Source organism: Anser brachyrhynchus (genome assembly GCF_964034855.1).
Source record: "Anser brachyrhynchus genome assembly, chromosome: 32".
Taxonomy (NCBI): domain Eukaryota; kingdom Metazoa; phylum Chordata; class Aves; order Anseriformes; family Anatidae; genus Anser; species Anser brachyrhynchus.
The window spans coordinates 251,861-266,826 of record NC_137725.1 but is presented as its reverse complement, the minus strand read 5'-3'; the positions used below and the strand labels follow the sequence as shown (position 1 = coordinate 266,826).

Here is a 14,966-nt window from a genome sequence, read left to right as displayed (position 1 = left end):
AAATTGAGATGGGATGGGCAGGGGGATGAGGGTGGGGATAGGGAGGAGGAGGAGATGGGGATGGAATGGATATGGGATGAGGATGGAGAGAGGAATGGGGATGGGGACAAGATAAGGATGGGAATGGGATGAGGAGGGGAAGGGGATGGCAATTGGGATGGGATGGGGCTTGCACGCCTTGCTGAGCTCTGCTCTCAGCAGCCTGGAGAAAAGCCCCCGGCGCTGCTGGAAGCCGCTGCTGACAAACGAGGGCTCCTCACAGCAGCCGTGCTGCAGCCCGGCCCCGCATTGATGTCTGCGGCCCACGGGTCGCTTGGATACGGCCTCACCGAGGCGGGGAGCCTTGCTCAGGCATTAATTGCTAAATCACCCTTGCAGGGGATTTGCCATCCGCTGCCTGGAGCCAGCAGCCGGGCGCCTGTGCATCGCACACGGGGCCAAGCCCCGTCCTCCTCCTCCTCCTCCTCCTCCCCTGGCTCTGCTCGATGCCCGCCCTGCCCGTGCCAGGGTCGTGCCTCGCTCTTGGCCGCCGGCCCCGGCAGCAAATTAAAGTCCCTGCATGAGCGAGCCTCGAGCCACGGCGCCAAATGGGGCTGGAGGGGGGGGGGCTTGGCTAAGCCCCCGCTCGCATCCCAATCACTGGGGCTGGGGCAGAGGCGCTGCTGGGGAGCAGCACCCAGACCTGGAGCACCCCGGTGCCAATGATGCGCTGCAGAAGGGGTGCACAAAGGGGGTTCACTCACCTCCGAACCCCTTGATCGCCCCAATTTCTTTATGTGAAGGTCCCAGGGCTGCTGGTTCCTCCCCCCCGCCCAAGCTGTCTCAGGGCCAGGGCTGCAGCCCCCGCACAACAAACTGATCATCGAGGCTGGAGCGGGCTGGGCTGTGCCCAAATCCACCCCTGGAGGTTTGCCAGGTTGGGGGGATTCCTGCCAAGGCCCGGTGACAGCACCGGCCCCTCTGCTACCTCCACCCACAGGTCCCCCCCTGTCCCCCACCCCTTCGGCCTCGCTGTCACCACCAGCCCCTCTGTCCCACCTCCTCCATCCTCTCCATCCTTTCCCTCCTCCCATCCACTCCATCCGTCTCCTCCATCTCCTTCCTCCCCTTCATCCTTTCCATCTCCACCTTCCTCGCCATCATCCCCATCCCTTCCATCCCCACCTCCTCCATCCCTTCATCTTCTCCATCCCCTATATCTCCTCCATCTCATCTTCTCCATCCCCTCCATCTTCTCCATCCCCTCCACTCCTTCATCTTCTCCATCCCCTCATCTCTTCATCTTCTCCATCTCCTTCATCCCCTGAGCCCCTCCATCCCCTGAGCCCCTCCATCCCCTGAGCCCCATCCCTCCCCTCATCTTCCCCATCCCCTGAACCCCTCCATCCCCTGAACCCCTCCATCCCATCCCCTCCATCCTTCCCCCCCACCCCGGGGCCAGGTTCCTGCTGCCCCAACCCCTCTGGGTGCCCGTTTTGGGGCTCGCCGCCCTTGCAGAGCCTGCTCCAGCCGCTCGCCGCAGCTGTGCTGCATTTTCCCTTCCTCTTTGCCTTGCTCGGCTCTGCTGTCATTTCCCCGGCGCCGCACCCGCATGCATTAAACATGCCCGTAAACAACGGCTCCGGCACATCTGGAGGAGACGGCCCCGCTAGCGCAGCCGGCTGTAGAGGGGACGCAGGAGAGACAACCGAGCTGCTGAGCGCCAGATCATAAAAAGAGCGGGGGGGGGGAAAAAATAATAATAAAAGCACGAGCCTCGTCAAATGTCAAAGAGACTGCTTTTATTTGCCGTCAAAATAAAGAAAATCGGGGAAAAAGAAAAAAACAGAACCAACCAAGGCGAGCTCAAATGAAGGCAGAAGAGATCCATGCGCCATGAACCGCGGGGAGAAACCAAAGAAATGTAAAAAAAAAAATCATCGAAGAAGAGGAGGAGGAGGAAGGCTCCGTCCCCGAGAGAGGCGTAGAAAAATAAAGAGCAGGAACGGGGCGAGCGAGTCCGGCACGGGGTCACAGCTCGCCCGACGTCTTTATGACGTGGAAGAGCGTGACGTTGTAGATGACCTGGTGGCCGTTGTTCCAGGTGTAGAGCACCCTCTCCCGCGGGTTGTAGTCCAGCATGGATATGTGGGAGTACTGGTTGTGGAAGGGAATATCCGTGTACTCGTAGCTGGATGTGTTCGTGTAGTAGGCAAAGTAAATCTTGGCGCCGGCCAGGTGGGAGTTGGTGACGTAGAGCGTGCCGCAGATGATGAAGGACTCGCCGGCGCTGCGCTTGGGGTACCCCGTGTCCCAGCTGCGCAGCACCTCCAGCGTCTGCGGGTCCACGCGGCTCACCACGATGTTGCCGGCGTTCTGGTTGGTGGTGTAGACGGCCCAGAGCCCGCTCTCGTCCACCATGAAGTCGATGTCGGAGAAGCCCCCCCAGGAGTAAGGGAAGGTGTTGTTGTAGCCGGCGCCGGCCAGGCTGCGCTGCACCAGCACGCTGCGCGAGCGGAAATGGTACTTGACGGCCACGTTGCTCTGGTACTTGTTGTAGTAGAGGGACCCGTTGAAGACCACGTGGCCCGTGCCGGCCCAGGGGTGCGGCAGGAGGTGCTGCACGAAGTTCTGCCCCGTGACGAAGTCGTTCAGCGTCCGAAACTCCAGCACGCGCCGGCCCTTGTAGTAGCCGTCCATGTACCAGACCTGCAGCGGGAGAGGGTGAAGGGTGAGCGGCCCAAACGCCTGGCCTCGAGCTGATGGGGTGGGCTGTAGGATGTGTACGGCCCCCCTGCACTTTGCACGGACCTCCTGCACCTTGCACTGCCTCCCTGCACCTTGCACGGACCCCCTGCACCTTGCACGGCCCCCCTGCACCTTGCACGGCCCCCCTGCACCTTGCACAGCCCCCCTGCACCTTGCACGGCCCCGTTCCCTGCATTAGCACTTGGTGGTGATCCGTGGAGGCAGCACGTGTCCTGCAACCAACATTGGAGAGGGCTCGTGCCCTGAAAAGCGTGCAACAGGGGGCGTGCACCCCAGAGAGTGTGCAACAGGGGGCGTGCACCCCTGAGAGCGTGCACCGGGGGGGAATGCATCCCGGAGAGCAGGGGCATGCAGGTGTACCCCAGGTAGCATGCACCTTGGAGAGCACGTGTGCACCCCAGAGAGCGTGCACCCCCAGGTGTGCAACCCAGAGAGCGCGTATCCTGAGTGCACAGGCAGCGTGCACCCCAGGGAGCGTGCACCGAGGTGTGTTGCACACCAGGCAGCTTGCACCATGGGTGCACAGGCAGCGTGCACCCCAAATTGTATGCAGAAGTTCTGCAAAACTTCCAAGCCGACCCTGCCAAGCTGGCGGCTGACCACTGCGAACCCCCCCCCCTCTGCTTGGGCTGGGAGGGTTTTTGGGGCAAGACGCCCACAAAAGACGCGTGCTGGAGCCACGGGAAGCCCGGGCAGGGCTGTCCCCGCTGTCCCCAGGGCTGTCCCCGCCACTCACCCGGCTGTCGGCGCTGGGCGTCATCGTGTCGGTCATCCACGACCCGAAGCGGGAGCCCGACGCGCGGATGGTGATGGGGTTGCTGACGCCCGTCAGCTTCCCGCAGCCTGGGGAGGGGGACAGGGAGCGGGGTTATGGGGGGGGGATTTGGGGACTGAGGCTTCCCCTGGTCCCCAGGGCATCCCGCAGCAGGCGGCGAGGAACCGGAGCTCCGCAGGGATACAGGGATGGGGCAAGAGGGACGGGAAGCTGCCAAAAGGGGGAGCTGGACCCAGGCTGAACCAGGAAGGGGACACTGCTGTCAGCGGGGCTGGGAGAACCCCCTCCCACCCAAAATCCCCCCTAGGAACCCCCCCCCCCAAGCGGGAGCAACCCGTGGGAGCGGCGAGCTCCGGGATGCCGCCATACCCAGTTTCTGCATGCAGGCGTGCAGCCGCGCCTCCAGCATCAGCACCCGCTGCTGCAGCTCCTCGTAGTCGTAGGCGCCCATCTCCTCCTGGATGGCCAGCAGGCTCCCGGAGAGGTTCCTCACCTCCTCCTTCAGGTGCACGATCAGCCGCGTGTCCGCCTTGTACTGGTCCAGCACGGGCAGCAGCGGCAGCAGCTCCGTCATCTTGTCCTTGAGCTCCTGCTTAGGGGGGACGAAAAAAAGAAAAAAAAAAGCGAAACATCCCTTAAATTAAGGCTGTGTTTGCCCGGTGATGCCCGTCTGTCGGGACGGCCCCCGGTTCACCCCGAAATTTGCCTGGTGATGCGGGTGGGTGGAAATTCGCCGTCACTTCGCGCATGGGGTGGGAGCGGAGCGATGCCGTGCGCAGCGAGGGATGCGGGAATGGGAGCCGCATTTCCCCCCTCCACCAGGTCCGGGATGTAAAAAAATCTGCTTATTTTAGCCCAAGGAAAAGGTTGAGGGCGCTTTGACCTCGGCCAGGCAATGACTTGATTTCCCTGTGCCTTTTCTCCCTCCTTGCCTGTCATTTTAGGGCAGGATCACATCCCGGTCCGGGGGCCAACACCTCCTGCAGCAATTAAACCGGTGAGTTTTGCTGCAGCCCCGGTGTTTAATCAATGCCTCGTCCCTGCAACTGGCAGGGCCCCGAGCCCGCTGGATTCAGTGCCAAGAAGCAGCCGCTCCCGAGGCAGAAACACTCCTTAGCTGTCAGGATGAAGCCGAGAGGTTCCCAAAATAAACCCAAATAATCCCAAAATGGGATTTGGAGGGGCGCGGGGCCGGCAGCATCCGCGTGTGGGCTGCATCTGTTGGCAGCCAGCGCTCGCAGCTGCCCCTCGCCGGGTGGGAATCGGGCCTTCGCCGGGGAAGAGCGGCGTCGCGTGTAATTAAAGGTGGCCGTTTAATTAAAGGTGACTCGTTGTGGCTGGCTGGGCTGGGAGTTGGCCATCGCGGCCGACCTGCTACCGGCACGGCTCGTCCTGGCCGCGTGGCATCGCGGCATCACCACAGGAGTGCTCGGTTTGGGATCGCCGCAGGGATGCTCAGTTCGGGGACCACCAGGAGGATGCTCAGTTTTGGGACCACTGCGGGGATGCTCGGTTTTGGGATCACCACAGGGATGCTCGGTTCTGGGACCACCATGGGGATGCTCGGTTCTGGGATCCCTGCAGGGATGCTCAGTTCTGGGACCACCGCAGGGATGCTCGGTTCTGGGACCACCGCAGGGATGCTCGGTTCTGGGATCCCTGCAGGGATGCTCGGTTCTGGGATCCCTGCAGGGATGCTCGGTTTGGGATCACCAAAGGGATGCTCGGTTCTGGGACCACCACGGGGATGCTCGGTTCTGGGATCCCTGCAGGGATGCTCGGTTCTGGGATCCCTGCAGGGATGCTCGGTTTGGGATCACCAAAGGGATGCTCACTTTTGGGACCACCACGGGGATGCTGACACACCCGGACCACCACGAGGATGCTCACACTGGGCTCCGGGCTCACGATCTGGGCCCACCACCACCACCACCAATGACCCCCCCCCAGGCCACGCACCCACCCCACAGCACCGTGCACTCAGCCCCTGCAGCCGTCCCCAGCAGCACCCAGGGGCGTCGGGCTCACCTGGAAGCTCTTGGCGTTGAGGCTCTTCTGGCTCTCAGCGGCCACGCGCAGCCTCGAGTCCAAGCCCTTCATCAGCGCCTCGGTGTTGCGCACGTACTGCAGGTCCCGGTAGGTCCGCAGGTCCAGCACCTCCATGGACTGGGAGATGTTCTGCACCTGCGCGGCGGGACGGGGGGTTAATTGCCAGGGACCCAATCCACCTTGCTAATTAGGGTCGGGTAATTCAGCCCGGCACCCGCATACACCCGACCCTTCCCACGGACGTCGTCCTGGTGTCCCAGTCCCTGCAGAACGAGCTGCTCCCGCTCCACGGCTCGTGTAAACGCTTGCAAAGCCAATTTTCCCTCTGCAGCTCGAATGTATAAAGTAATACCTTTTATTCATCCCGCTTCAGCTGTTATTTGTTTTTTTTTGTGTGTTTTTTTTTTTTTTTTAAACCGCCCGAGCCCCCGTTTCCCAGCCCGCCCCACGAGCTTTCATTCTTTAATTTGATCCGCCGCAGCCGGCGAGGTTATTCCATTTCCACGCTTTCAAACGACGCGGCCGTGGCCGTGTTCCTCAAACGCTTATTTATTTATTAGTGCTGGCGTTTGCGGGGCTGCCTCTGATGGGAGCCGCTCGGGAGGCGTTTCGCAGCGAGCTGTGATCAAACTTTAATCGGGCTGGTGGCGCGCGCGGCCCCATCCCCGCCGCACGGGGTCGGTTTGGGGGGAGAGGAGCTGATTGATAGCTTCTGCTGCCTTTTTTTTTTCTTTTTTTTGGACGATTCCTCCTTGGAAGTCCCTCCCAGCCACCCTACCGGTGCCTGCGCCTGGCTGCCTGGAGGAGCACGAAGGATGCCAAGCGCGAGCATCACCGCCAGCATCCTTGCCCCGGGGGGGAAGGGATGCGCCCACCGCAGCCCACCCCGCGCCCAGGCATTGCAAACCCCCCCCCCCACCCCCGCCCCAAGAAGAAACCCCAAATTTCCCATCGTTATTCGGAATTACGGGGAATTCATTACCTTCTCGGTCAGCTGGCGGAGCTGGTGGCTGCGCAGGTCCCGGGAGCAGGAGCCCTGCACGGGGATGACGGCGGTGCAGAGGCATTTGCCGTCGGGGGCTTGCGCCGAGGTGTAGACCTGCCAGCCCTCGTCGGGGCTCTGGAAGAGGGTCTGCGGGACAGAGGGGGGGGGTCAGCAGCTCGCCCTCCTGCTCTTGGCCTACCGGCCGGGGCATTTATTCCCTTTTCTTCCCTCCTGCCCCCCTCCCCCCGCCAATTTTAAGGCAGGAAGCCGAAGGGGAGATCCCCCCTGATTTATTCACGCCACAAAGCGGCGTTTTGTCGTGCCGGGGCCATTTTCGCGTTTCATGCGTAATTATTAATTACGAACGTCAAGCGCGAGCTCAGCTCTCTCTCCAAGCGGCTTCTGCGCCGAGCCGGGCGGAGATAAACGACCCGTCGCCCGCAGCGAGCCGGGGACGCTGCCTCGCTTCGCACGCGGCGCTTTGAGCTCGGTGTCTCCCGCGGGATTTATCGGGCACGGCCGTGGCCAAACACCGCGCTCGAACCTCCGGGAGAAAGCAGCAGCCGGTGGCGGCGTGAAAATCGCCCCGACCGCAGCAAACGGCGGCAGGAGGAGGCGAAGGGAGCGCTTGGCCGGCACCCATGGGCGAGCACCCGTCCCCGCCGAGCGTCGACGAGCAGGGAGCATCCCCGAAAGCTTCGCTCTCCCCCCCCCCCCCAAAAAAACCACGCCACGGCGCGCCGTGACGCACTTAACAAAACCCGCTGCCACGCAGGGCACCCGCGATCCACGCTTCCCTTTAGCCGGGACCCCCCCCCCCCAGGCCGCGGCGAGCAGCCGTAAATTTTTCACGGGGGGGGGCTCGATGCGTAATTCAGCCGCCAACCCCCCCCCCCGAGCTGGCAGCGGCGCTCCCGCCGCCGCACCGGGCTTCGCGCGGCCCCGTAAGCCAAAAAGCTCCGGGGTGGGGGGGTCCGTGAGGACGCTTCGTGCCCCACGGGGGGGGCTGGAGGTGGGGGGCTGCGGAGGGGATGGCGGCGGCGGGATTATTGGGTTAAACGCGGCCCGGCCGAGGGCCTGTGCAATCTGTCGCGGGGTTATTAATTAGAGCTCCTCGGGCAAGCTGCCTGCTGGCGGCTCGGGAGAGGAGAAACTGCTGACACCCTCGGCCGGGGGGGGGGCCGCCAGCCCCTCTCCATCCTTTTGGGGACGCCGCGGGGGGGTCCCCAAGCATCGCCGGGCCCCTCTCGACCCCTAGGGAGGGACGAGCGGCCTCGCTGCCTCCACCCCGGCCTGGCCGAACCCAGCCCTCGACCTCCAACCTCCACTTTTAGTATTTAATCCCTTCACCCCCCCCCCCCCCAAAAAAAAAATCCCCCCGAAAACCAACGTTTTCTAGAAAAACCTCCCGGCGCTTTGCGACTCCCGGTCCCGCCGATAACCGATTTTTCTCCCACCACCACCAAAGAGCGCCTAATGATTAGCCAATTAACGTCGCGTACCCCCCCCCCCCCCAGCGCCGCTAATTGCCCTGCGACACCAGGCGGGGGGGGGCTGCGGTGACGAAGGCCGCCGCGCTCATCCTCGGCCGCCGCAGACGCTCGGCCAGGTGGGGCACCCAAGGGAGCCCCTGCCCCATAGCGGTTGTGGGGCGAGGGCAATGGGGGGAGACCCTTTGGGATGGGGGGGGGGTACCCTTTTGGATGGGGGGGGTACCCTTTTGGATGGGGGGGGTACAAGGTGGGGGGGGAAAGGGGGTGCCCGAAGCGCCCGCAGCACCCAGCGGGATTTCCCCCGCAGTGGGGTGCAGCGCGGGGAGGGGCAGGATGCTGGGGGGGGGGGTTGTGGCAAGGATCGGGGGGGGGGGGGGGACAGGAGGGTCGTGTGTGTCCCCCCGCCCCCATCACCAGGGTCCCCCCTGCAGCATCACCAGCCCTGTCGCTGCGGTTGCAGCCGCCCCCCCCCCAAAATGTGTCCTGTCCCCCCCCCCCTGCTTTGCTCCCAACTTATTTTCATGCTCCTCACGCAGGTTTTAACGCCATAAATTTTTTGGGGGGGGGGACACACGTGGGGGGGGGGGGACCCCAGCTTGGGGACTTGAAAATGGAGGGGGGGGTCACTCACTTTCCCTGGCCAGCAAACCCCCCCCCCCAGCTGCAGGGAGCAGTGGGGTCCTGCCGGGGGGGCTGCTTTGTGTCTTGGGGGGGGGGGGGGGGCAGGACACCTTGTAGGGGGCCAGGACCCCCCCCCCCAAAAAAAAAATTGGGGGTTCTTTCCCTGCGTGGGCTCCGGGCTTCTTTTTTGGGGGGGAGGGTCCTGGCGTGCACTGCCCAAGGGGGGGGGGGGGGCTGGGGCTCTGTGCCCAAAGTGGGGGGCTCCCCATACCTGGGGGGGGGGTCCCTACCTGGGGGGGGGGCCCATACCCAGAGGGGGTCCCTATATCTGAAGAGGGCTCTCCATACACGGGGGGGGGGGTCCCCATAGCGGGGGGGGGGGCTCCCCATGATGGGGGGGGGTCCTGTAATCAGAGGGGGCTCCTCATATCTAAGGGATGTCCCCATACCTGGGGGGGGGGGTTCACATACCCGGGGGGGGGTCCCCAAACTCGGGGAATCCCCAGTGCTCCCTACCCGGGGGGGGGGGGGGGAGAAATAAGGGGGGAACCAGTGCCTTGGGGTCCCATGAATATGGGGGGGTCCCCAGCACTCCCTGCATGGGGTGGGGGGGTCCCGATGCTTTGGGGTCCCCATGACGGGGATGGGGGGGTCCTGATGCTCTCTATTTAGGGGGGGGGTCCAGATGCTTTGGGGTCCCCATGAAGGGGGGTAAGAGGGGTCCTGATGCTTTGGGTCCCCAGAAATGAGGGGGGGGGGGGTCCCAGTGCTCCCTAATGGGCGGGGGGGGTCCCCATGTTTTGGGGTCCCCATGAAGGGGATGGGGGGGGGGAGGTCCCGGTGCTCCCTAACCGGGGGGGGGGGGCGGTCCCGATGCTTTGGGGTCCCTATAAACGGGGTGGGGGGGGGGTCCCCAGCTCTCCCCACTCCCATTTATTACCGGGGGGGACCTCTGCATCCCAAACCCTGCCCATCCCAAGGGCAGCACCTCCCCCCCCCCAGCCCCCAAACCCCATCCGTGCCCCCCTCCCTTTAGCCCCCCCCCATAAACGGGGCGGGGGGGGGTCCCCAGCTCTCCCCACTCCCATTTATTACCGGGGGGACCTCTGCATCCCGAACCCTGCCCATCCCAAGGGCAGCCCCTCACCCCCCCCAACCCCCAAACCCCATCCGTGGCCCCCCTCCCTTTAGCCCCCCCCCCCCATAAACGGGGCGGGGGGGGGGGTCCCCAGCTCTCCCCACTCCCATTTATTACCGGGGGGACCTCTGCATCCCGAACCCTGCCCATCCCAAGGGCAGCACCTCCCCCCCCCCAGCCCCCAAACCCCATCCGTGCCCCCCTCCCTTTAGCCCCCCCCCCCCATAAACTGGGGGGGGTCCCAGCTCTCCCCACTCCCATTTATTACCGGGGGGACCTCTGCATCCCGAACCCTGCCCATCCCAAGGGCAGCCCCTCACCCCCCCAACCCCCAAACCCCATCCGTGGTCCCCCCCCCCCCCCAAAAAAAAAAACAACCCCCCCCCCCACTCACGATCTTCTCGGAGGTCCCCGCCCGCGACACGGCGGTGCCGTTGAGCCCCACCAGCGAGGGCAGGGTCTGGGACATCCAGTTGGTGACCATGGCCATGGTGCTCAGCACGGCCCCGATCTTCAGCAGCGGCACCGTCATGTCGCTGTCGCCGCCGCCTGCCCCCCCCGCAGCCGCCGCATGCCCCCCCCCCCACCCCCTACCCAAACCCGGGGCCGCCGCCGCCGCCAGCACCGGGGGGGGGGGGGCTCAGCCCCGCACCGGCCCCCGCCGCTTGCGGAGCCCGAGCGGCGCCCGGCGGCCCCTTATAGCGCCGCCGTGACGTCGGCACGGGGTGGTCCCGGGCTTTTTTTGGGTTTTTTTTTAAACGTTTTATTTATTTTTTTATTTTTTTTATTTTTTTTATTTTTTTTTATTTTTTTTATTTTTTTTTAATTTTTTTTCATTTTGGAGTGGGAGTTGTCCCGCCCCCCCGGCGTTGGAATGGGAAAGGGGTAAGGGATGGAAAAGGGGTAAGGGATGGAAAAGGGGTAAGGGATGGAAAAGGGGTAAGGGATGGAAAAGGGGTAAGGGATGGAAAAGGGATGGAAAAGGGGTAAGGGATGGAAAAGGGATGGAAAAGGGGTAAGGGACGGAAAAGGGGTAAGGGATGGAAAAGGGGTAAGGGATGGGAAAGGGGTAAGGGATGGAAAAGGATGGGAGGGGTGTGGGGGGGGGGGGTGTGGGGGGTTAGGGGAAGGACCCCCCACCCCAAAAGGACCCTCATTTGGGACGGGGGAAGGACACCCCCTCCCCCGGAGACGATGGTTTTGCGGGGCAGGACCCACGGAGATAATGGTTTGGGGGGAGCAGGACCCCCAGGGACCCTCACTTGGGGGGTGGGGGGGGGAGCAGGATCCTCAGGGACCCTCACCTGGGAGAGGGGCAGGACCCCTTCCCCCCCCCCCTCCCCGAGCCAATGGTTTGGGGGAGCAGAATCCCCAGAGACCCTCGTTTTGGGGGGCAGGACCCCCTAGAGCCGATGGTTTGGGGGAGCAGGAAACCCAGAGACCCCCCACTTGGGGGGGGGGGGGGTCAGGATAGCCTCCCCCCCACAAGCCAATGGTTTGGGGGGGAGCAGGGTCCCCAGGGACCCCCCTTTTGGGGGGCAGGACCCCCCAGAGCCCCTCATTTGGTGGCAGCAGAATGTCCAGAGCCCCTTGTTTTGGGGAGCAGGAAGCCCAGAGACCCCTCATTTTTTTTGGGGGGGGGGGCAGGATCCCCTAGAGCCAACAGTTCAGGGCGAGCAGGACCTCCAGGGACCCCCAGGTTTGGGGGAGCAGTACCCCCAAAGACCCTGCTTTGGGGAACAGGACCCCCAGGTCCTGGTTTGAGGAGCAAGACCCCCAGAACCCCCCAACTTGGGGAGCAGGACCCCCAGCCCCCTTGCCCCCCCCCCCCCCCCCCCAGCTGTGATAGCAGTGACCTCTGCACCCCCCAACTCGCTTTGAGGCTGCAGCCACCCCCGAGCTCCAGACCCCCCCCAAACTCCCCCAAATCCTCACCTCCTCCTCGTGCCTGTCCCCTCACCAGCGAGCTCCCTGCCTAGCACAGGGCGCAGAGACCTGAACAGCTCGGTGCAGCGATGCAGAGCCCCGACCCGCTCAGTGCAGCGATGCAGAGACCCGACCCGCTTGATGCAGTATTGCAGAGCCCCGACGTGCTCCATGCAACGGTGCAGAGACCTGACCCACTCAGTGCAGCGATGCAGAGCCCTGATCTGCTTGCTGCAGCAGTGCAGAGCCCCGACCTGCTCCATGCAACGGTGCAGAGACCTGACCCGCTCGGTGCAGCGATGGAGCGGTGCGGAGACCCGACCCAGTGAGCGCAGTGGTGCAGAGCCCCGACCTGCTCAGTGCAGTAGTGCAGAGCCCTGACCCGCTCAGCACAGCGGTGCAGAGCCCGACACATTGAGCGCAGCAATGCAGAGACCTGACCCTGCTCAGTGCAGTGATGCAGAGCCCCGACCCATTCAGCACAGCGATGCAGAGCCCTGACACACTCAGTGCAGCGATGCAGAGCCCCGACACACTCAGCACAGCAACGCAGAGCCCTGACACGCTCAGTGCAGCGATGCAGAGCCCTGACACACACAGCACAGCGATGCAGAGCCCTGACACACTCAGTGCAGTGATGCAGAGCCCTGACCCATTCAGCACAGCGGTGCAGAGCCCCAACCTGCTCGGTGCAGCGATGCAGAGCCCTGACACACTCAGCACATCAATGCAGAGCCCCAACCCATTCAGCACAGTGATGCAGAGCCCTGACACGCTCAGTGCAGCGATGCAGAGCCCCGACCCATTCAGCACAGTGGTGCAGAGCCCTGACCCCCTCGGTGCAGTGGTGCAGAGCCCTGACACGCTCAGTGCAGCGATGCAGAGCCCCGACACACTCAGCACAGCAGTGCAGAGCCCTGACACGCTCAGCACAGCGGTGCAGAGCCCTGACACGCTCAGTGCAGCGATGCAGAGCCCCGACACACTCAGCACAGCGGTGCAGAGCCCCGACCCCCTCGGTGCAGTGGTGCAGAGCCCCGACCCTCTCGGTGCAGAGGCCCCAGCGAGGCTCCGAGCCCGTTTCATGGCCTCCGGCTCCGGGCCTCGCCACGGTCACGCAGTGCCACCGCGTGGGGACGGCCACGCACAGCACAGGCTCCCCCACGCTGGCACCCATGGGTGGGATAACAACAACAAAAAAAAGCCCCACCTGGTACCAACAGGGCGGGGGGGGGGGGTTGGGGTGCGCTCCTGGGCTCTGCGCTGCAAACACCGGGCCCCGTGGAGGGGACGGGGCAGCGCCTGTAGGGCCGGCTGTCCCCGTGTCCCCGTGTCCCCGTGTCCCCGTGTCCCCTGGGTCTGGGGACAAGGCCCCGGTGCTGGCAGACGCCCAGGATGGGGGGGGGGGGGGGGTGTCTTTACCTCTGGGGTGGCAGCTTCACCCCGGGGGCATCCAGCCAGGGGATGGGGAGACCCCATAGTGCCCCCCCCAAAAAAAATCCTCCCCGCTTTATTACTCTGCTGCAGCGTCCCCATCCAGCGCAGACTGGACAAAAAGCTCGTTAAGCCCCGCTCGTTACCGAGAGCACCCCGAACCCAACCCCATGAGGTGCGGCGGGGGCCATTTTTTTTTGGGGGGGGGGGCACATTCTGGGGACATGGCTGGGAACCCTCCGCAGCCCCCCGCACCCTTGGGTCCCCATGGCCCATCCATGCCCCGTTGCCCCCCCAGACGGACCCCGAGGTTGCTTTGGGCCCCCCCCCAGCCCCGTCCCCACGCAGGGGCCACGAGCGGGGACGGAGACGCCGAATCCCGCCTGGAACCAGCCCCGTTTGCACCGGGCATCGCCCCGGCACCCCAGAAAAGCAACTCCCCCCCCCCCACCACCACCTTTCGGGATGCGGCTGCGGCCCCCCACCCACGCAAGCCGGGCTCATGCATATTCAACAGGCTGCACAACCTCCGCCGAATATCGAGCAGCTCATAACGAAGCGCCTAATTGCAAAGGCAGGCCCGCCGCCAGGCTCTGGCCACCCCACCCGTGGGCCTGGGGTTATATTTTTTTTTTTTTGGGGGGGGGGTGACAGGTAGGGACACCCCGGACCCCCGTTTTTCCAGGAAACCCCGGTCCCTTCGCGCGGCAGCTTGCGGCGTTCGCGTGCTGAGCTGGGCCAGGGTGGGTCGGAGGGTGCTGGGGGGTGGCACAACGGGGACGCGGGGGACACGGGGACGATTTACAGACCCCCCCCCCTCCTCGTGTCCTCGTCCCCTCGGCACGAGGCCGAGCGGCGCGTGGGTGCTGGGACATCGGCGGGGTGATGGCACGTGGTCCCGTGCCACCCCGGGGGACCCGAGCCACCCACGTCCGTCCCCAAACCCCACTGGGGAGCACCCATGGGTGTCACCGCCCCCCGGCCCACCACCCCCGGCTCCATCCCCGGGGGACGCTCACACCCCCATAGGTGTCCCCAAGCTGGGGACAACCGGGGGACCCCCTCCTCGCACCCGGATCCAGGCCGCCGCCGTGTCCCTCGTGCTCGGCGGCCACGTGTGAAGGCGCGTCCCCGCGGAGCCACCCGTCACCCACGTGGCCCCCGCCTCGTCCCCGCTGCCACCCTACCGGGGGGGGTCCCAAACCTGGGGATCACCCCGAGGGAGGGGACGCAGCACCGTCCCCGTGTCCCCCCCACGTCCCCGGACCCCCCGAGGGCGGGGAGGGTGGCGGGACGTTGGGGGGGGCGACGCTCGGCACCCACCCCGTGCGCCCCCACACCTTGGGGTGCCCGATGTCGCCCCCCCCCCCCCCCCCCATCTCCGGGGACACCCCCGGGGGCAGGCGCTGGGGGATTCCCCGGTGCCAAACCGGGCACCCCGAGGACACGGGGGGGGAGGACGGCTCCCGGTTCCCCCCACCCTTCCCCTCCCCGCCCTTACCTGCATGGCGGGGGACCCGGCGGAGAGCAGCAGGAGGAGGCCGGGGAAGAGGCGCATGGTGCTGGAGGCTCGGACTCCGCCGCTGCCGGAGCCTCCGCCGGGGAACCGGGAGCGGAGCCGCGCCCGTTTCAGCGCCGCCGCAGCCGCATCCCCGCGGCCGGGCCCCGCCGCCGCCGCCGCCGCCACCGGCTGCAGCCGCGGCACCGGCCCGGTGCAGGGCTCGGCGCGCCCGGTAGGGGAGGCTGGAGGCACCGGGCCGGGCCGCGCTGGGCGGAACCGAAGCCGTTTGGGCTGGG

At 65.2% G+C, this 14,966-nt stretch overlaps 1 protein-coding gene across 3 annotated transcripts; it reads right to left on the bottom strand.

Annotated features, from left to right (window-relative positions):
* Nucleotides 1-1,762: 1,762 nt before the first annotated feature.
* OLFM2 (olfactomedin 2) lies at nucleotides 1,763-14,876 on the bottom strand. Of its 3 annotated transcripts, none has more exons than XM_080571523.1 (6): nucleotides 14,671-14,876; nucleotides 6,555-6,704; nucleotides 5,552-5,707; nucleotides 3,893-4,115; nucleotides 3,485-3,591; nucleotides 1,763-2,688 (listed from the first exon to the last, which is right to left on the bottom strand). In XM_080571523.1, the coding sequence occupies exons 1-6, from the start codon at nucleotides 14,725-14,727 to the stop codon at nucleotides 2,011-2,013; spliced, it is 1,371 nt and encodes a 456-aa protein (XP_080427649.1). In that variant the 5' UTR covers nucleotides 14,728-14,876; the 3' UTR covers nucleotides 1,763-2,010. The 3 variants fall into 3 exon arrangements, with proteins under 3 accessions (XP_080427649.1, XP_080427648.1, XP_080427647.1); XM_080571522.1 differs by lacking the exon at nucleotides 14,671-14,876 and adding an exon at nucleotides 10,204-10,521 and having other exon boundaries at nucleotides 3,893-4,112; XM_080571521.1 differs by lacking the exon at nucleotides 14,671-14,876 and adding an exon at nucleotides 10,204-10,473.
* Between the last annotated feature and the right edge of the window lie 90 nt (nucleotides 14,877-14,966).

What these genes read in the sequence shown, in the direction of transcription:
- OLFM2 (XM_080571521.1), bottom strand. Translation starts at nt 10,341, where the DNA reads ATGACGGTGCCGCTGCTGAAGATCGGGGCCGTGCTGAGCACCATGGCC. An exon ending in TCAACGCCAAGAGCTTCCAG is followed by an intron (nt 4,116 to 5,551) that starts GTGAGCCCGACG and finishes GTCCCCCCTAAG; the next exon opens with CAGGAGCTCAAGGACAAGAT. An exon ending in CGCCTGCATGCAGAAACTGG is followed by an intron (nt 3,592 to 3,892) that starts GTATGGCGGCAT and finishes CCCCCTCCCCAG; the next exon opens with GCTGCGGGAAGCTGACGGGC.